The sequence below is a fragment of the Poecilia formosa genome, unplaced genomic scaffold (assembly GCF_000485575.1).
Source record: "Poecilia formosa unplaced genomic scaffold, Poecilia_formosa-5.1.2 Scaffold27, whole genome shotgun sequence".
Lineage (NCBI taxonomy): Eukaryota > Metazoa > Chordata > Actinopteri > Cyprinodontiformes > Poeciliidae > Poecilia > Poecilia formosa.
In genome coordinates, this window is record NW_006799966.1 from 1244728 (window position 1) to 1265207 (window position 20480).

At 37.6% G+C, this 20480-nt stretch overlaps 4 protein-coding genes across 5 annotated transcripts in view; 2 read left to right on the forward strand and 2 right to left on the reverse strand.

Moving 5' to 3' along the window:
• The first annotated feature begins 2147 nt into the window (after positions 1 to 2147).
• On the forward strand, positions 2148 to 3547 carry atp5mg (ATP synthase membrane subunit g). The gene is made up of 3 exons (XM_007548578.2): positions 2148 to 2261; positions 2508 to 2668; positions 3173 to 3547. Exons 1-3 carry the CDS (start codon positions 2210 to 2212, stop codon positions 3269 to 3271), a joined length of 312 nt encoding a protein of 103 aa, XP_007548640.1. The 5' UTR covers positions 2148 to 2209; the 3' UTR covers positions 3272 to 3547.
• Positions 3548 to 3549: 2 nt separating this feature from the next.
• On the reverse strand, positions 3550 to 6304 carry ift22 (intraflagellar transport 22 homolog (Chlamydomonas)). Its single transcript, XM_007548579.2, has 5 exons — positions 6082 to 6304; positions 4529 to 4611; positions 4236 to 4319; positions 3950 to 4152; positions 3550 to 3869 (listed from the first exon to the last, which is right to left on the reverse strand). Exons 1-5 carry the CDS (start codon positions 6118 to 6120, stop codon positions 3721 to 3723), a joined length of 558 nt encoding a protein of 185 aa, XP_007548641.1. The 5' UTR covers positions 6121 to 6304; the 3' UTR covers positions 3550 to 3720.
• Positions 6305 to 6503: 199 nt separating this feature from the next.
• Positions 6504 to 20480, forward strand: part of LOC103135718 (outer dense fiber protein 2) — a 17493-nt gene continuing 3516 nt past the window's right edge. The window contains exons 1-17 of the mRNA XM_007548584.2: positions 6504 to 6740; positions 6833 to 6999; positions 7108 to 7231; positions 7356 to 7487; positions 7592 to 7666; positions 7764 to 7835; positions 8157 to 8273; positions 8371 to 8556; positions 8641 to 8750; positions 8851 to 8986; positions 9920 to 10030; positions 10549 to 10653; positions 10968 to 11126; positions 11466 to 11566; positions 12062 to 12224; positions 12342 to 12467; positions 12581 to 12598. Coding sequence (XP_007548646.2) covers positions 6848 to 6999; positions 7108 to 7231; positions 7356 to 7487; positions 7592 to 7666; positions 7764 to 7835; positions 8157 to 8273; positions 8371 to 8556; positions 8641 to 8750; positions 8851 to 8986; positions 9920 to 10030; positions 10549 to 10653; positions 10968 to 11126; positions 11466 to 11566; positions 12062 to 12224; positions 12342 to 12467; positions 12581 to 12598 — 1887 coding nt within the window. The 5' untranslated portion in view covers positions 6504 to 6740; positions 6833 to 6847. The remainder of the gene's footprint in view (positions 6741 to 6832; positions 7000 to 7107; positions 7232 to 7355; positions 7488 to 7591; positions 7667 to 7763; positions 7836 to 8156; positions 8274 to 8370; positions 8557 to 8640; positions 8751 to 8850; positions 8987 to 9919; positions 10031 to 10548; positions 10654 to 10967; positions 11127 to 11465; positions 11567 to 12061; positions 12225 to 12341; positions 12468 to 12580; positions 12599 to 20480) is intronic.
• Positions 14233 to 20480, reverse strand: part of LOC103135717 (protein CYR61-like) — a 36715-nt gene continuing 30467 nt past the window's right edge. Inside the window, exons 1-5 of one of the 2 annotated variants that reach the window (XM_007548583.2) lie at positions 16506 to 16956; positions 16197 to 16410; positions 15770 to 16108; positions 15508 to 15698; positions 14233 to 15375 (exon numbers count right to left, since the gene is read on the reverse strand). In XM_007548583.2, coding sequence (XP_007548645.1) covers positions 15085 to 15375; positions 15508 to 15698; positions 15770 to 16108; positions 16197 to 16410; positions 16506 to 16547 — 1077 coding nt within the window. In that variant the 5' untranslated portion in view covers positions 16548 to 16956 and the 3' untranslated portion in view covers positions 14233 to 15084. Of the gene's footprint in view, positions 15376 to 15507; positions 15699 to 15769; positions 16109 to 16196; positions 16411 to 16505; positions 16957 to 20480 lie in introns of those variants that run through there. The other variant, XM_016669678.1, reaches the window with a different exon arrangement.

Genomic DNA, 20480 nt, shown 5'->3' on the forward strand with positions numbered 1-20480 from the left:
CAGTTGAACTTGATGAAGACATTGACATGTGAACGCTGCATTTGAAAACTAACCCTATTTAGATTAGTGTGGGATGGTTCCGCATTATCATCTCGAATTGCCTTATGTGTGCTCTGTGTAAAGGTTAATCTCAGCAAATTAGAATATTCTTGAAAATGGGATTTATTTTAGTAATTCATTTGAAAAACATGCAGATAATGCATCCCAGATGCATCATAATTTTCTGGTTTGCGTCTTATAGTTTATGAAAACCCAACATTCACTTTCTCTAGATATTTCAACCTCATTCAGGACCATTTAAAACAGATTTTAAATACAATAAAGTCAGTCAAGTATTCAGTACTTGGTCAAGATTGCTTCACATGGATTACTGCATATGGTGAGGCAGGGAAACAATCAGTCTTTTGCTCTGCTGAGGTCTTGGGAAGCCCAGATTCCATTAATAATAATCTTCAGCTCATCTGCATTGTTGAGTCTGATGTTTCTTCGTCTTTACAATATTTTGTTATTTCCGTATGGGGTTCAGGTGAGTACAGTTTAATGGTTTTGGATACAGTTTTTAAAGCAGGTATCGATACTTTAGGCAGTGTAGTCACGCAACAAGTGTTCATATAGCTGTAAGCTAATGTCCACTTCTTCCTACTCCTTTTTAAAACTGAAAAGTAGTGGTAAGCTCATTATTTTGTGCTCGCTTATGTATGTACTTGTTTTCTTGTTTTTAAAAATCTGTTTGAAATAAACAAATGGAAGGAAATTAAAATGAAATTAAATGAACGAGTCCTGCTGCAAAATGAAATCAGCATCTCTATAAATCTTATCAACAGTGAAGCATGAAAATTTTACACGGCTACACAGACTCTGGCTTCACGCAATGGATGAACAACAGATGACAATTTCCACAGGAAAATTTTAATTTTACTGTAAAACTTTAGGTTGTACCTCAAGTGACTTTGTCTCTAGATTTGTTTTATGCCTTGATCTGAAATTAAAGGCACTATTCACTTTCATCTGAGAGAAGGTCTGTGATCATTAGACATAGCTGAGTCTAATATGAAAACATCTGGGTTGTTTTCATATTAGAAGTTGTTTAATTTAAAAGTAACACTTAAGTCAATGTTGTTTTCTCTCGCTGTAATAAATGTAAGAATTCCAAAAACAATGCGAGATTGTATGGGTAGTTGTGAATGAATGTCTTAAATTGCATTTTAAAACACAAAATATGTTTTATTCAATTTAATCTTGTTTATGTAAAAAGTGTATTTTGCATTAATAAAGTGAAATGTTGGCATGTTAGTTTTCTGTTTTCCAAAAGTAGATCTCAGATGTTTTTTGTTGTTAATGTTTTGTTTTGTAACTGTTTTGTTTTATGAGGGTAGCAGGGTGACTCAGAAAAGAATGACTCATCCTTGTAATATGTAAAACCACAAATGAGCTACATTTCAAAACTGATGCATTGTTTTTACTTTCCTTTAATTAGCACAGTCTAGAGTACTCAACTCTCCAAAGAGTTTCAGGATTTATCAATGGATTTTGATAAGGCCATTGTTTAACAGTAATCTGCTTTAGTAAGAAGGTTACAGTAACTTACTGACAGCTGGATGCCACCAAGTTACCAGAAAAGTGTATATGGCAATTCTATAGTAATGTCATGTAAAAAAAAAAAAAAAAAATCTAATCAAAAAAAGCAAAATCACTATGATTAATTTACAGTGGTAATGGTGTATTTTTATTACATCAGTATCCCTTCTGTAATTCATTTAAAGTGTTGCTGTATTTTGATTCTTTGTGAGTTGAGTGAGTCAACCAAACTATATTTAAAAATATTTTTATCATTTAAATGTAATGTTAGACAAAAAATAAGCACATTTTAATGGAAAATAAATTAAATTAAGTGTTTTTTTTTCTCTGTTAAATCTATGTTATACTTTATTGCATTTTGATTAGAAGATATTTTCTTCTTTAATATCAATTATTAATACTAAATGTAACATGCATTCAAAAATAAAGATGATTTCTCTTTTTCAAAAATAATTGGAAAACACTGTTTCCTGTCATTTTTGCCACACGTACACTTTGCCACTCACAATATGGCAATTGTGAGGCGTCACGTGTTTCATGTCAGTAGTTTTATTTTGAAATTCTCAACCCGGAAACTAATCTGTTTTCCTCTTCCTTTTTCCGGTGGTGTGTACTTGGAAGAGATTCCACAATGGCTCAGAAAGTCCAGAAACTCGTTGCTAAAGTCCCCACACTTCTCGGTGGTAAGTGAACCATTATTATGTCTTACAACACTTATAAAATGGGTTAGTTAATTTAAACCCAAGCCGCGTTATTACAGTTCGTGATACATGCTCAGGTTCTCTGTGACCTCTACGTATCGTCACATCAGGTGCAAAAACAGAAAACGTTACTGCAGGTTTTCCTCTCTGTTTTGTTTAGCTTTTAAAGCCGGAACAACCCTGCAGCTTCTTACTTCTCCGAGTAAGGTGGTTTGTGTTTTATTGCAGCCGCTGTCACATACTCCAAACCCCGGCTAGCGACCTTCTGGTATTACGCCAGGGTGGAGCTGGTCCCTCCGTCCCCTTCTGAGATCCCCACAGCCATCGAGGCCGCCAAAGGTCTGGTCAGGAGCTACCAGACAGGACGCTTCGGACAAACCACAGTCAAAGTGAGTTTTTCATTCACTTAAATTACGACTAGTTTGTTCTTTATGGGAGCTGAAAATATATTTACTTAATCTTTACCTGAAAACGCCGAGATTGTGAAAAGCTATCTTAATAAAATTGTATATATAATGATTGACCACAAAATAACATGTTGAAAAATTCCAGTAAATGATAGACAAGTATGAGTGACAGTTTGGTGGAAAAAAGAAGACAGTCTGGATTATAAAAATAATTATGAAAACCTTGATATTCCAAAAAAGACATTCTGGAAAAAAAATAATTATATATATATATATATATATATATATATATATATATATATATATATATATATATATATATATAATTATTATTATTATTATTTATTTAATAATTAATAGAAATAGATTATGTAGAGAGGAAATAAATCATAATACTTTTGTTTTTTGGGGGGGTAAGGGGTTGAATTTGAATCAGACAAGGAGCGGTTTTCTTACCTGTAAATGTTTTCCTTTGTTTTGTTTCAGGAAGCTTTCAGGAATGGACTTGTGGCTACTGAGGTTTTGATGTGGTTCTTCATCGGAGAGTGCATTGGCAAAGGAGGCCTGATTGGATACAATGTCTAAATAATGAATTTCCTCTTTTCACAAGGGCTGGGCAATAAATCAAGAAGAAAATATATCACGATATACAGCATGATCAAGAACAATAGGAATTGCATCCAATAGAGTTTATTAATTTCATATTATTTCAGATATTTAAAACAAACTAATCAATAATTATCGACTGATATTAAACGGCTGTATCGTGATATGTTTGTCAGCCATATTGCCCAGCCCTGCTTCTGAGTACCACATTCTGAATGAATTCCAACTACTTATTAAATAAAATCATTGAAACAGTCTTGACTTCCCTTATATGTTTTATTTACAAACAATTTCCTAAAATATTAGGGCTACAAAATGTTTCATTATTACCTCATGAAGATCTTAAGGTATTAGTAATGACTAATGTACTTCAGATGTTCGAGTCAAATTGTATGCTGACTAAAATGAGTTTTTGGTACATTTTACTGCTATGTAATGATGGACATCTCCTCTCGCTCTCGACTCTCAGACATTGCTTTTACAACATTTCCCAAGTATCTGTAGAAGGAATGTCGCACATCTTCGGGCTCTTCCTCCAGGTCAGAATGAATAAGTGGCAACCTGCTCAGATTTGGTGCTGCGTCAAAAAAAAACAAAAAAAATCCATTAGTCCTGTAACATGAAAACTGATTTAAGAGTGGATTACACAAAGTTTACCTAAAGGCAGTCGGCCATGTTCTATTTCACACCCAGGCTTGTGGTGAGCTATGAGTAAACACTGGCTTTCCTGCAAACTTTGGGTGGAGATGAAGATGGAGTGCCACGTCTCGATTTCTTTGAGGTGACTTGGGATATCAGGATTAAAAATGATCACCACACCGCTGCAGTCCTTCATGAGTGCAGGCCAGCAGGATTCAAATCTGCAAAAAAATGTTAACTTCAGTTTATGGAGAACCTTATTTCTCATGGTAAGATTTAAATCATTTTTAACAAGTCAACTAACTTAAAATCCCCTGAACAGTCCCAAAGTTCAACCTCACAGATCTTGTCACCGCTGCCCTCAGGCTGGGATTCAAATTCCAGGATCCTTGAGACAGTAGAGAGCAGCTGCATTCAGTTAACTGGAGTCCAATAAGCAATACAGTTTTACACTATGCCATGAATTTAAACACTCTGTGAACTGTTTCAGACTCCTCAGTGAGATTCATATCACATTACTTTAGTATCTGTAATGGGAACTTTAAACAGTTAATGATTAAGTGGAATGGCTCTACTTTTAACACAGGACTTGTGTACCTGACTCCTTGAGTTGGTCTGTATTCCCCACCCACGTTTTCTGTTGTGTCCGAAAGGAAGTTAGCAACAACGGTCTTACCACTCTAAAAAAAGAAGCACATATGAGGCATTACATTATCTGGCATTTCTTTGTAACATTTTGCAACAATAACACATTCACTACACAGTCTTATTTTGTTTAGTGTAAGCATCCAGCCAGAAATGCACTGATGCAGCTTTTCCTCACCTGTTTTATTTGTGTGACCTGCAAACTTCCATTTTCTAAGGGCAATAAATATTCCAAAATGCTTTCCTCAGCTATTTATTTTAAAAGTGTCAAAAAATAAGCACAGTTGTGAATTTTTCTAATTAACAGGTTAGTGATTCCTACCTATCCTATCCTAAAGTGTCCTATTTTTTTTAGCAAAACAAATGTCTCTAAGCTTTATCTGACTTTTACTAAACTTGAAATCAGTGTTAATAGTCAAAAATAAGTTATTAGTTTTGATGTATTAAATTAACAGTGAAAAATACAGATATTCTACTGTTTTATCTTCTGAACTGTGTTAAAGCTAAACAAGTAAAAACTGACCAAGTTGGATCTCTGGCTGAATAGTAGCTGCATCACTAAATCAAGTTCACTTTAGAAGTAAAGTTAAAGTCGAGGCATTTGTGCCAATAAACCTTAGTTCAAAAATTGTAGAAATTACACAAACAACCACCAAATTTAAGATAGCGTGCATGTTTGATGCCGTAATGCTCTAAAAAAAATTGTATATTATGGACGGGTTTTGCATGTTTTTTTGCTTGAGAATGTGAGAACTTTATCACAAGCCAATTACGTATTACTAATAATGTTGTGTTTATATGCTGGTACTGAAATAATTTGATTAAGTAAATTGAGTTATATGTTGGACACGTAATATTTTAAGTTAAATTCTTCTGATCTGTTATGTTTTTCTTCATATTCTTGAGACACAAACAAAGCATGTACCAAAAGGTAATAAGGTTTAATTACTTTGTTTTCTTTTTTTATTGTTTTAACTCTTTGGGATATAATGCAAAGATTACTATCAGCTATCCATTCCACAAATCTAACCAGGTTGTCAGGGAAACATGTCTGTGGTTACATCATGGTGCAGGGATGTATGTTGTTTTTTTTTTCAGCAGCCATAAGGAAGCTGCTTAGAGAAGAGATGGAGGCCCGTGCAAAGTTATCCTGAACCAAATCTTGAATGTATCTAATATGATGTTAGAAAGGGGGTGAAGTTCAAATCTGAATGCTCTTGCAACAGTGTGTTTCTACTATGGAAATGTGAAAATAATTCAGGAAGAAGAACGTTAAACTACACATAAATATTGTAATCAAGTAAGTACTATTGTTTTGTATGTTGGGAGGTAGAAATGTAGGTGTTGCCAACATTATTGAATGTTACCTGGATTATGAGGAATAAGCACGCTTTAGATTTATTACACAATAAAGGATTTTACAGTTGTAAATGTTAATAATCAAGATTAATGTGTACTTGTCAACACTTTACAGCTACAGACTGTAATAATAGAATCAATCTTACCTCAGTAGGACCTACGAAGAGAATTTTTGTTTTAAACATTTTCACCAGCCGATCATTAGCCTGTCCAGCTAACTTGCTACGATTAAACCCTTGTAACACGAAGCTATCGTACTCAGATGAAAAAAAATGAAAAAGTAGTACAAGTATTTTCAGTATAATACAAGTAACATTAGCTTAGCTGTGTAGATATTGTCGGAGCTGGGTAGTCGCAGTAAACTTCCTTTTCGTTGCTATGGTTTCAATCGTTTCTTTTTTCTTCTTTTCATTATTGGCTATTTGGAACTCTACTTAAATTTAGCCCCGCCTCTTTTCCTATCTAAAGAAGCCAATGAGCTTTCAGTGAATGTATTTGCGTCATTACGTTACCTGAAAGCTAACCAATCAAGTGTAGATATTGCAACGAATGCATAGTTCCCATTGTACTAGCGTCAATAACAACAGACAACCCGAAAGCGTGAGTAATATTTATCCTTTCAACGCATTTATTTGTCAGGGACTATTTTTAGGCTCAGTAAGTGCAACAAGTCTGGTGGTGGTCTTGCTGGTTTCATTGAACAAGCAAATGTTCAGTGAGTGGATCGAAACGCTTAGCAGCTGCTCAACCTCATCTGTTGCTATGTGTTGACCTTCGAAGCCCCTTTGCTGGCGCAAGTCATAAGGTAAAGGTAATAAAACATATTTGAACTATAAAATAAATTGCACAATAATCCTTTCTTTTCTCTTAGCACTGACTGTTACTCTCTTATTTTAGTTTTCAACGTAAGGTATGTCTCCAGAGGGTAAACCCCAAAGTTCCCCACTTGGTTTCAGTCCCATCAGGGAGGGTCTCCCTCTGAGTCGTCGTGACCTAGACAACAGTGATGAACCAGAAGAAGGGAACAGGGCGTGCACTAGTGTCCAGGCAAGAGCTGAGTCTGGGTGAGGATGTGGAACACATTTGTTTGTAAAACGCAGCATAAGCTGGGCAAAATATGCAGTATGCTCTAGGATACCTGAAGGTTTTCTCTTTCTCAACCCTGTTTTTAGCCCCGAGAACTTCAGTAGTGGGAAGAGCCCTTTTCTGAAAGTCCTAATAGATGCAGAAGCTGCTTCCAGCGCTGCAGCAATCCAGCTTGTGGCTTTCAAAGACGCAGTGGACAACGAATTTGCTGTATGCTTCTTTTCTGCAATTTCGTATCCCACAGGTTTTGTTTAAAACATTTGCAATTTCTTTAGAATGTGACTGTTTCAGAACTGTAATACCTTTATTATTATTATTATTATTATTATTATAGAGCTCTGGGAGGTCTACCAAAGACAAAAGCCAAATCACCCGCCAGAAAGTGCTTTTGCTGGAGAAGTTGGAAGAATTCAGGCGTTTGAATAAATCAGTGCGACAGAAGCTAAAACAACTTCAAGATGCAGAGGTAGATTTTGTTTTTTAGTATGTTGATTACATTTGTAAATGTAGACCAGCAAATAGAAGATGTAAACATGTTGTGTTCATAAGTTTGACATTATTTTCTCATAGGCATATCGAATTGATGCTGACAGAAAGATGGAAACCTTACTGAAATGGATCAGAAACGCTGAAAGTGAAAATGAGGTGACTGTTTCGTTAAATCATATTTGGTCAAATGCATTTTGTAAATAAGATCTTGTGGGGGCAAATGACAAAATTGTCCTTATTTTGATCCAAAAAGAATTTAAAAAAAGACCTCGATGAGACCGAGAAGAGGATTGGTAAACTGATGGATTTGCGGAGAGAAGAGCAGGTAAGAACAACCAATACTCAAAAAATACAATCTTTTCCCAAGTATCCATCGGCTGGTTACTGCTATAGAGTTATTCTAAGTCTTTAAAATGCTTCTTAAAATTTTTTTAAGAATGTCTGTGTAAGCGTTTGAAAATTAAAACGGCAATAAACTATTGTTGTAGTTGATGCTATCAGTAATAAGCAATATGAAAACAAATGTTGCTTTTCATGTTTTAAATAAAAGCAACTAGGACTTGTAACCTTTTGTAACATTTTTAAAAATATATGTATTTATATCTTTTAAAATATGTGTTGTTGTTGTTATTATTTATCTTATCAGGAGAACATTAAAAGCTTAGTTCACACCACCAAGTCCATTGAAACAACTCGTGCTCACCTGCAGGGGCAGCTGCGCAACAAGGAAGCAGAGAACAATCGCCTGACTGTGCATTTACGGGTAAAAACCCTCCACTTTATTAACCTGAAACTGTGGAAGAAAAGTTTTAAAATATATTAAGATCATTTTTTATTTTTTATTTTTTGGTGTGTTACAGAGCCTGGAGAGAACTGTAGCAGAGCAGAGGTCAGAGATTGATCAGCTGAAGACATCCTTCGCCTCCCTGACCAAAAAGGCTGTGAAGGACAAAGAATCTCTGAGGAAAGCTGCACAAGCACAGAAACTGAGAGCAGAGAGATTCGAAGCTGCCATAGAAAAGTGCACTGCACAGCTAAAGGAAAAGGTATGAAAACAAAACAAATGTAAATGCTGGTTGTCCAAACTCAAATTCACCATCAGAACTCAAGGATGTTGCCTTCACTGTCAGGATTCCCAGCTGGCTAAAGCCCGTTCAGAAAGAGACTCCAGGAGACGGCGAAAGGAGCAGGTGACGGATGAGAAAGAAAAACTTGCTGCTCAAATAGACCTTATGAAAAGGTTTGTGCTCCATTCAGTCGGGCTTGTAGACTCCAGCAAGCACGTGAGACAGCTACACATTTATACTGATAAACCGCGTGGTATTTCTCCTCCAACAAAGTGAATTGGCAGAGTTGACACTGAGGCTTCAGAAAGAGAGGGACGAGCTAACTGCAGCTAATGAAAGAATGGCGCAAAGCCTCGACAAACTCATTGCTGACAATGAGGACCTCACCATCACTAACGCAATACTCAAGGTATGAAGTGACACACAGCTTTTGCAGGGAATTCATCTTTTCGATAGTGCAGATTCTAAAGGAAAGGTATTTATGGTTTATTAAATGATTTCATGTTAAGCTCAGTAGATTAGAATATCACCAAAAAGTGCAGTAGAAAAAGCCATTGCTTCAAAAACCACCACACATGAACATATCCAGGACGTGGGCTGCAACTGAGATTCCTTGTGTTGATAAAAGAGGATGTACCTGCATTGAAGTCCTTTTCTGTTCAGCCTTATTTAAGCTGCTTCGAATGTTGTATGCGGTTCATGAGAGACTTAGCACAAGGAGTACAACTGTTGCAGCTCATTTCCTGGATGAGGTTCATCCTGCATGTGGAACTTCTTGAAGCACTGACTCCACCTGTGGTCCACCCCTTCTGAATCTCCCTAAATTGTTAAATGGGCTTCGCTTAACAATCTGGTCAAGGCTATGATTATCCTTGTTGCCTGTGGAAATTGTTCTACCACAGGTTTTCCTTGCACTCAACCTTCCATTGCTATGCTAAGGAACAACTACTATCCCTTGCAGAGGTTATAAACGATTCCTTGCTGCACAAGTGTGCAGTCGTTTATATTTCCCATGGTTGTCTACACCATAATGTGGTCATATCTTCATATTTCTTATGCACATCTTTCTCCTATTGTTATTATATCATGTTCAGTTTTTTGAGATGCAAATTTAACAGAAAGAAACAATTGAACTACATCACTCTGTGTAGTTGACCAATATAATTTTCTGTTCTTGTACTGAATTACTGAAAAAAGTGCTCTAATTTCTGAAAGTTTTTGCACCTTTGCCTTCTATTTCTTCTTGTAGGCTACATTTTTTTACGGCTGTTTTTTCTGGTATTTTTTTTGCTTTTGCTCTAATTCTGCAGCTGAAATGATATTTATTTATGCGTGATTGCAGTCGTCCGTGGCTCAGTTGGAGGAGCAGCTCGCTGATTGTGAGTCGGCGCTCGTTGAAGAGAAGACCATCTCACTAGAAAAGAAACATGAAGCGGAACAATGCCACTTTCAGGTCTGTGTTCTTTAGGCTCAGAAGGGAGGTTACCTTTGGTTTATATTTAGGATGATGATATTCATGTTTGATCGGCCACTTCACAGCTTGGGTTCAAGTCAAACTTATAGAATATGTCAGAGGTTTTTTGCCTCTTTTTTTTTTTTTTTTTACTTTTCTTAAAATGAGCACAAGGTTTTTGTTTTTTTATTTCAGTGGGGTTTATTGATGATTACAAACTATAATTTAAATAATCTGTTTGATTTTGGATCGCTCAGTCCAGATTTGATATAATCATTTACATTTTAACTTCCAAAATGGTAAGATAGCCCTTCACCACACTGCTGAATCAGTAACCAGCTTCAGTCCTGTGTTGTTTGGTCATTTGTGAAAATAAAATGCTAATAAAACCCAACTAACTGAATGTTTTGTACTCAAATATCCATGAAGCAATAAACTGACAGAACAACAGAAAAATGTGGCCATATTATAGGAACTCTGTTATATCAAAGACTCAACTGTTTTTTTCCTCTGTCTAGGTTGCAGAACTCAAAGCTGAGATCGACAGCCTTCAAATAAAATATGCAAATCTGTTGAGGGAAACAAGAACAACACAAGACGTGAAAGAAACAGAAGTTGAGAAGGTATTCCCACCTCCACATTTTAATCCCGTTTAGCAATTAATGACTAACGGTTGATTGAAGCAGAAATTCTCACATAACTCTTATACTTTTTCTAATATAAACAGCTCCACATCTCTCTCCTTTTTGCTTTTTTTAAATTGCCTTTCACTATGCTGTTAGACCTCTTCTGCAAAACCCTCAAATAGTTTGTTTTAACAACCTAACGCAGTGTAAATCTTCTCAGTCCCAAGTAGCACGGATGGGGAGCTTTGCAAACTTAAAAGTGTCTCTATGCCTGTGCCTGTTCCCTGCACTGGACCCACCCTGGAGCCTAGGTGAGGCAGGAGCTGCAGGGACGCATAGAGGAGCTGAGAGTTTACCCTGAGTTACTGGGTGAAGCCGAGCAGAGCCTCCTCCAATGCCAGGAGAACCTGCGCAGGTTGGAGAGGCAGTGTTCGGAAAAATCAGAGTCCGTTAAGGAACTGCAGTTTAAGGTGTGCAACCCCAGCTGTTGTCATCAGACATAACATGTAAAACTCATTTACATATATCTTGCCACTAGGTGGTAGTACAACCCCCCCGTGTCTCTATTGTGCTTCCTTATCACGATGATTTTTATGGTTGCAACCAACAAAAAAAAAAAAAAAACCTGTTTGTGGTGTAGAAAATGCACCGCCGTGTATATTTTGATGTGTTTGTTGCTGTGTGAGTTCTCCATCACTTACATTGTGTCTCCCACATAATGTATTTGCTAAATAATTATTTTTCCACTTTTGAACGGTTTCCCTTCATCCAAACAATGCACCTCTGAATTACACAATTTCTGTTTGCAGATGGAGACTCAAAGTAAACAGCTGAGATCATCTCTGGAGATGAAAGAGTCTGTTCATGAGGCCACTTTGAAGTTACAAGAAAAAGTGAATTCTCTCCAAAGGCAAGAAGACACACAGAACCAACCTTTGCTTAACTGACAAGTCCACAGATGCATGTTTCTATCAGCTTTGTACATCTAGTGGCAGAAATGTTTGGCTGTTCATCTTTGACAAACAACTTAAGCTCAGTAAGATTGAATGGGGGAGTCTGTGTTTGTGCTTTTATTTTGAGTCTTACCACAAATTAGTTTTTTTTTAAATTATTTTTTTATTTGATTTGGGCCTTTGCAGCAAACAAATAAGCTTTGGTATTAACCGTTAGTGTCAAACTCCAGTCCTCGAGTGCAGTTACCGATTTTAAATGTGCCCCCACTCCAGTGTAGCTAAATTACTCCAGTGTAATTTAGTTACGTTGTAGCTAAATTATCCCACTAATGAACACATAATTTGATTTAGGTGTGTTGAAGCAGCGTCTAAAGGCTGCAGGACACAAGGCCTTGAGTGCTGGAGTTTGACCCTGGTAGTTTGGAGTAGACAAAAATACCTTTCCTCTTCAGAAAAATCGATCAGGTGCAGCAGGAGAACCTGGAGCTGGTCCGGAAGCTGGCGGCTCAGGACGAGGCCCTTAGCTACAGCAACCGGCAGCTGGATCAGCGCTCCTCAGAGTGTCAGGCTCTGGGTCGGCAGCTGGAAGGTGCTTTGTCAGATGTCAGAGAGCAGGTGAGCCTCAACAGTTGTCCTGTCAAGTTTTGAAAAAACAAAGAGATTTTTTGCTCAGATTAAAAGGAACAGTTAGCTTAAACCAACATTGGTGAGTTACTCATTGCTTTGTCCCAGGTGAGTAAAGTAAAAAGCCAGACTTCCTCCAGAGAAGAGGCTCTGCAGACGAAGATCCTGCAGCTTCAGGCTGAGCAGAGCAGAAGGAATAATGAGCTGAAGCTTCTTCGTGAGAGCAAGCAAAATGTGAGCAACGCATTTCTAAGACGTTCTCCTTTTTTATGCCAGCAAGTTATGCAATGTCTGATAGTTGAGCTGATGTCCAAATAAACTACTGCTCGTCTGCCATCAATCTTCAGGCGGAGAAACAGTTTGAGGTGCGTCTGAAGAACCTGCAGCTCAGTCTGGACCAATCGGAGACCCACAAACGCAGCATTCAGAATTACGTTGATTTCCTCAAAAAATCTTACATGACAATTTTTGATGAAGGGCTACAAACATCAGCTTTTGGATCATCGTATTTCCTAAAATGATGGTTTGCATTTTGTGTGTGTGCACACTGTAATATTTATATCAAGTGAGAGTCAAAATGAAGAAATTTTATTGAGAGACAATAACTGCTGCATATGGTGATAATGGTGATAACCCCAGATTTATAGAGGTTTTGATAGCTGTTTTAGCTCAGGTCCACAGAGAGGCTGTTTCATATTTTGTTAAATGGATTCACTCTGTAAAGGTGCTACATTTTTCAACATTGTTAAAATGGTGCAGCAGAAAAAATGATCATCTGTGCGCTCTGGTGGTGTTGTTGATTTTTCTACTCTCTTAAGAGAAAATTGCTGAAAACCAAAAACATCTAAGTTAATCTGGAAACTAGAATGATGAATGGTAAATTGTTTTATCCAAAAATTTACTTCCGATTATTAATATTTCTACAATGTAAAATTTGAGCAATAATGCCTAACTGTCAATTTTCCTTCTATGCTGTTGGCTACAGCAGTATGACTCTTTATTAAGTTATAGAAGACATTGCTAAACTCTTCAAGCACATTTTTGTGGCTTTAAGGATGTGGTTTGTGTTTTCTGTGGACTCTGAATGTTAAGTCTTTGTTTCAAAGAGTTGAGAGGTCAGAACCTCAAACATTTTACTGAGGATAATTAAGCCCTGGGGCTGGTGGAGGGGATTTAGAAAACTAAGACTCGCTGTTTGTTGATGACAGGAAGCTGCCTGAAAATACAGGGTGTTGCACAGAGAAGGCTTCCACTTCCTGTGTTTAGCACATTGTCTGGGTGTAGTTGATTTGAATTCCTGAAAATCACCATTCCTTTTTAAGGTTGCATCTTCAGATTGAGCAGATGGTTTAAAGGTCAAGGGACAGATGGATTTCTGTTTCTAAGCTCTTTAGTCTAGCCAGTAGCCAGTTGGTTAATGACTTCTGTTTTCTTTGCACACACGATTGGTTCTCAGTCTTGAGCTTGCATCATGTCAATTATGTAAATCAATTGTCAAAACTGATTAACTTAGGCTTCCCACGTGTTGGACATTATTTTATTTTTATTTTGTCTTTGGTGAATGTTATATGGATTGTTTTTTGTTTTGTTTTTGTTTGTTTTTTAACTGGAAACATGCTCCTTAATTTACCTCTTGTCTTGTTGGAGATCTCTGGCCTGCACGGACTCATTACCATGTAGTGTTATCTCTCTGTGGTCTCAACTTTATACACAAAAAATGAAAACTCAGGAAAACTGAAATTTGGTAAACAATCTAAAGAAAACCATGTTGATCCTCTAGATGAAGTTGTACAATGAAATTTCTTCTAAGTGCAGCTTATAAACATGAAAACACAAGAGACTTACATTTGCACTAGAGATTTGCCTACTTTAAACACTCGTAATGCATTATCATAAAGTTATCAGATTGAACCAGTTCTGGTCTTTTAGTCCCTTTTTTAGGTTGCAGTTTTGCAAACAGACATGTTCTGTTTATTATTTTTGCATGCTCGTATGTTGCTTTTTTTGTATGCAACATTTAAGTCGTAGGTGAATGTACCAAAACATCAGTGGTGGTTGGGATATTTTTAATCTTCATAAATCTGCTCTTCCAATGACTCAAAAACAAAAAGGTCTGTTTTTGCAGTGATTTGTGAGAAGAAGTGGTGCGTATTTTCCTTTTCCTTCTCAGCTGGTATGAGATTGTGAGGCTGTAAATTAATTTAGTTGTGAAGATGTTGTTGCTGGTTTGCAAACACAATTACTGAAAATGTTGGGACATTTCCCAAACTCATCTTGTAATGACGGTGGATTACTGTGGCTAGTTTTTCTGGATTTAAATAAAAACAATACTCTTTTTTGTATCCTTTACCGTCACTGTTATCCGTCATAATCTCTAAAACCTCATAAACTATTGTTTACTAGATCTCTGTGTTCTTGCAATGACCTTTTAAAATAAGAAGATCCCATTAAGAGTAAGAGGAAAAATGCACTTGTGGTTTTGTGTTCGATGCATTTGGTTTCTTATATTTTGAGAAATGGCATCACTCTTGTAAACAGCCTTGTAAACTGGTGTGATTGTCAGTTTTAGAATAATGTCACATTAAATAAATGAAAAGAAGCCTTTGGTATTGTGTTGGTATCATACTATTTTACTTGCTGGACTGGCCAACGTGTCATGTTTTGGTTTGTCAATGACAGAAACTTAAGCATCAAATTGATGTTTAAAGAATTATAAGTGACGAGTTCAGAGAAAAAGACCCAAACTTTCACAACATGAAAGGTTTCACAATGAAGCAAAGCACAATTCTCCAATGCCACAAAGCTAATTCCAGAATAATAGTTTTTATTTGAATTGCTCTCAGATTCACAGTTAGAGTTTCTGAATCGTATTAAAACGTCCATAGAGGGTGAGCAACTTTTTACTGCTCTTGGCGAAGTCCAAATCACACAGGCAAGATCCAGTCATCGCTACCTTCTTCCTAAAAGTCTGTCCAGACTTGCATTTGAAACGGACAGATGGCGTCCGGGTCCTGTGAGGCCGACAGAATCGGCCGTCTGAGCAGGACCTGCAGAGTTTCAGCTGGAATGTCTTCAGACTATGACAACCACCATAGGGCATCTGAATTGGATTGACAGCCTTCCCCTGACATTTCCCAGCTCCCTGTGGAACAAAATTTAAAAACCTTGACTTTAGATGTTGAACAAAGTTGTGGAAAACCTTCTCTAAATTCTTTTGCAGAAGTAAATCTGAATTTTATGTACAACCGACATTGCAGGACATTTGCAAGAGTACCTTATGGGGGATTTCCTTGCACGGTTTGATCTCACAGATCTGAGTTTCAGTCGCCAGTTTGCACTCGATATTTTTGTTGGTCATCCTGGAGGAAACTCCACGACCACAGGATTTGGAGCAGGGTGACCAGGCTGTGGTCTGAGGCCGACACTGGACTCCTGTTTGAAGCCTCTTTGGACGACTCCTAAAAGCTAAAATTAACCATTTAAGTTAAATGGGTCCCATTCTGTTTTAACAGTGTCAAAAACAGAACAATACTCGCCTGTTAATTCTCCTTCCCAAACATGTGGAGGATGGTTCTTGTTAGAAAAGGCACCATCAGATGGGTCTTGTTTGTACTTTCGTCTGCGTTTCCTTGACCCAGACCTTCCTGTGTTTGCATCATAGAGGCAGATGAGTTGTTCACAGCACTGTCCTTTCACTTTAACCCTCTTCGGTTTTTCACAGCCCACTCGGTACGTCGAAAGGTCACGAGTGCAAAGCGAGACGCACCCAACGGATCCATCCATGCAGGTGCACTGATATTTGCAGTTTGGCTGGAAGGTTTCCCCATTCTGGAACATCCTGCCGTTGAACTCGCAGCTTCTCCCATCTGATTTAGCTACTGAGAAGAAATGGGAAAGGTTAGGTGCTGGGGAGAGGGAATAGACATTTAAATTAGACCAAGAGAGGAGCAGAAGCCAGCGTGCCTCGACAGATGCCTGGTGCTAAATCAGATTTGCCCCCAAAATTGCACTCCAGCCCCTTTGCAGTGTCGCACGGTTGAGTTTTGCTGCAGTCGTCATAGAGCTGCCGTCCACAGACCTTGCAGCAGCCGCAGCTGTCCAGCATTAGACTCACCCCTGCTGCACAAACAGGGACGTCAGGAGGACACTGGCAGGCTTCTGGGCATGAGGCTGACACCTGAGGTGAAAGACTTCATCACTTTCCTAACAAAAAGTCAATTATTAAAAATAACCAATCAAACATCATGTATGAAGAAACAGCTACTTCCTCACCAGAGTAAAGCAGAAGGTCACAGCTACAAAGATCTTCCACATCTTCCCAAACTAACTCTCCTGATCAGAATTGGTTAAAGCTGCCAGTGAGCTCTTCCTTTTAGACTCAATCCCCTTTTATCAAGCAGATCTGACGTATGTAAAAGCAGGAGAGGTGTTCCAAAACTATGAGAGGAATGCTTCGCTCCCTGCCCTGCCATGAGCCCGGCAGCAGGAGGTTTCACCCTCCCTTTGAAAGAGGGGTTCCTAGAAAACCGCTCCCTTTAGCTCTGTTTCAGTTTGATGGAAGTCTGGATGGTATGTCTTTTCTCACAGAACAGAAAAAAATAGATAATTTTACTATTCACTTTTCAGTTTATAGCTGGAATAAATTATATGGCAGTAATCTCCTTTGGCTGATATTTCTGTTTTCAGTTGTGCATTTTTTTCAAGAAACTTTTGTTAGTTTCACAACTTTATTTTTATTTTTATTTTTTTTATTTATTTTTTATTTTTTTTGTCAGCTTTACGCTACAGGGATTTTGTTTTACTTGACAAAATGTTACAATAAACTGATAAATATGTTCCAATAGTGAATTCTATTATGTTAAAATCAATGCTCCTGATTATTTTAGACAAATAACTGAAAAATACTTTCTAATACAAACATACATGTAGGTTTATGATGGATGGAATGACTTGCAGAAGTATTCAGACAACTTGAACTTTTCCACATTTTCTCACAAATTCCACTTTATTTGAAATTAAGCCAGATTAGGTGGGCAGGGATGTATTGTTGGGTTTATGCTTGTGACTTTCCTAAAGCCTGATGCTGCCATTACTATGTTTCACCATGAGGATAGTAATTTCATTGCAACGTGTAGTGAGACTTCTAATGGCTATATTATTACAAAGGCTTTCTTTTCATTGCATTCTTCCATGAACACCAGACTTGTGGACGTAGTTTTTTTCGTCGACAAGGGAACTCTGGTGGAACCAGAGACGGCACAGCCCTTGATTTTATCAGATGAAGTGCATCTATTAAAATCTGATTTAACCTGATTTTCATTTGTGGTTGTCATTTTTTTGTTGACAGTTTTCCTGTGACCATTTAAAACTTCAAAAAGTGATACACTAATGTGAATTCACGGTCGTAGCCACATGTTACAAAGTCTTTCACATGTAACTTGCAATTTGAGGTGGTTAGAATAGGGCTTACCTGCGGGGCTGTCTTGTGGTTGCTGCAGATTACTTGCAGCAAGAAGCTTTCTGATTACCTCAGCTGTGGTAATACATTAACCGAAGCACTGTGTGTTGTGTGTGCATGTGTGTGTAGGTGCGTGCGCATCTTCACATTTCCTGTGCAGCACTCTCATTTTTGGTTAGACATTGCTGTAATTATGACTATCTCTTATCTGTTCTTGATCTGCTGCACTCTATGAAGTTATCCATACCGACACATGAAATATTCCATTAGTCCACACATGGCCTCAACATCAGGGCACTACAAGTTCTGACAAGAATATCGAAGGGAAGCTACATTCTTTTATGAGCAACTGAATCTTTCTCTTGGCCGAGGAATTGGCTGAATTTTGACTGCTTGAAGAAGAGTGCAATGGGTCTTCGCATGCCAGTGTTAAAAGTGAAGGGTGGAATGCCAATTAGTCAGCCTTCAAGGTGTGGGGCGGGCGCATTAACATTTGTGTCGGTGTTTGACTTTCAAATTTAGCTTTCTGGAGTGATTGAAGCAAAGGAATTATTTATGGTTTTAAGGGAGGACACCCAGCCCAATAAAATCAGAAAGGATCCCTGAAGCACTACACTTTTCAGAATGAACATTGCAAAGTCTCTTTGAAGCAGCAACACAAGAAGCATCCTGCTTCATCCACATCAAACAACGGACAATCAAGATGGAAAATGTGTGTTTTCATTTATTGGAAAGTCTGAGAACAAAAGGCTGAGGAGAGCAGACTGGCACTGTCTCGTTCTTATCTAAGTGAGGTTGCAAAAGGCCTTTTTGAGTCAGTGCCAGCACATAAAGAGCAAACAAGTGAGAGCTTGGTGCAGTTGATCATGGTGGCAATTTGCTCACTGTTGTGGTTTTTGCAAGGGGGAATTTTCCTGCCAAAGATGTGATCTAAAGAATGTGCAGAACCATCTTAGCTGAAAGGAACATTGGATACATGATAGGCAGCTGGGGAATCTGAAAAGACCTGAGATGTCTCCTTCCAACAGAGAAGCGTGTGACCATGCCAAGCCTAAGACAATGAGCCAATTAACAAACATATCTGGAAAAGTACAGCTGAGGATATTATGTTTCAGCTCATTAGAAGATAACTACTTTTGCCAAAAGCAGTCAGCAGCCCGTGGCACTGTTAAAACATGAGATGATGATAGCAGGATTTACTGAGCTCAGATTGAAAGACAGAAATTCAAAAAACGTAAATTGTGATTTTTTTTACGCATGGAGTCACTCATCACATTTGCTCAAATCACAATTCATAGAGGTGTCAATGATGTTTTCGTTTAGCTACTACCGTGCAACAAACAGAGGAAAATGTGTGCTACTTGTTTTTTATGAGGTTTAGAATCCAAGGTGAAATAAAAAAAAAAATGCATGATTATCTCAGTTAGCACATGAAACCCTCTCAACATGTATCTCGGTTTTACCAGCCACCAAAAACAAAGAAATATTTGTATTGATGCATTTATGTAGGAAAAATATGGACGTTTTCAGTTTTGATAGTTTTTTTGTTTTTTTTTTCTGTTGATCAACTACAGATTACTGGTTGGAGCTCATCAAAGAAAAACTGGACAATGCCAGTCAATGACATTGTCTTACTAAAACACTGCAAAGGCAAATTCTTGCAAACCAGATTCATTCACATAGAACAGCCATTGTCATTTCAAAATTACTCAAACAGACCCCCCAGTCACCTGATTGCAAACGTAGCCTCATGTAGGGAAGTTGTTTGGCAGAGAAAACGGCAGCCAGTATTCAAACTGTTTCTTGCAAATGTGTGGATGTTTAATAGCCACCACTACTCTGCTGTATCCCATGGATATGAACCTTTTCATTTAGAAATAGATCATAAAATAATTTAATTGCTCTAAGAGAGCAAGAAAGAAAAAAATATTTATTTATCCTATCTGACACCAGCCAATAAACAATTACTGCATTAATGGCTTGTTTTGAAGACTAATGTGCTGTAATTACACCAATAGTCTTGAATAAGAAGTTTATGAACTCCTGGAGAGAGATAGGATGGCGAAGTACAGCTTCAGGGAGGTAAGTTATGTAGTGAAGATGCAAACATAAAGGAAACAAGAATGACCTCATTGACCTTTAAGTCAAGAATGACTTAAAGGTCATTCTTGACATTTTTTTTTCTCCGAGTCTCGTTGTTTCTAAGCTGCTGTTCTCAGTAGGTTTGAAAGACAGTGTGAAATATCATGGTGGCTTTCTGGAAAGAACATGATGAATATTGTTGTTTCTGTTGACAGTGTGTTGCCAGTTATGCTTTGTCCCCCCGAAGAAAACAACTGGAATTTTGTCTGACCTTTCAACACTTATTTAAAGCTGATGCTTTTCTGTCACACCTTTCCTCTTGAAATGGTGGGTTATGACAACGTTTATCACACCCTGTGTTTCTCCTCAGCTTTAAATCATCACCTCTACATGAAAAGCCTCCCAGCAGGGCAACAGAAGACCATCAACTCCTCTGCAATTAGACTGGCTTTCTGTTTGGGGATGGCTTTTGTTTGATAGGGTACAAACTGAATTGCAGAGCTCGATAAAAACAAGTGTAGCAGAGCTCTTTTGTCATATGAAAGAGCCTTTAGTTTGTGAAACATTTATATTATAGGGAAAATAAATTAATTAAATAATTTTGTGTGATCTGTGACAATGGGAGAAAACAAAAAATGGTATCTTGTGCTTGTACAAACTTTTCATTACCAAAAAATTATTTATTTATTTATTTATTTATTTATTTA

Coding starts and splice junctions, on each gene's coding strand:
- atp5mg (XM_007548578.2), top strand. CDS start 2,210: ATGGCTCAGAAAGTCCAGAAACTCGTTGCTAAAGTCCCCACACTTCTC. Junction 2,262..2,507: donor AGTCCCCACACTTCTCGGTG/GTAAGTGAACCA, acceptor GTTTTATTGCAG/CCGCTGTCACATACTCCAAA. Junction 2,669..3,172: donor TCGGACAAACCACAGTCAAA/GTGAGTTTTTCA, acceptor GTTTTGTTTCAG/GAAGCTTTCAGGAATGGACT.
- ift22 (XM_007548579.2), bottom strand. CDS start 6,120: ATGTTTAAAACAAAAATTCTCTTCGTAGGTCCTACTGAG. Junction 4,320..4,528: donor AGACCAACTCAAGGAGTCAG/GTACACAAGTCC, acceptor TACTGTCTCAAG/GATCCTGGAATTTGAATCCC. Junction 3,870..3,949: donor ACATGGCCGACTGCCTTTAG/GTAAACTTTGTG, acceptor TTTTTGACGCAG/CACCAAATCTGAGCAGGTTG.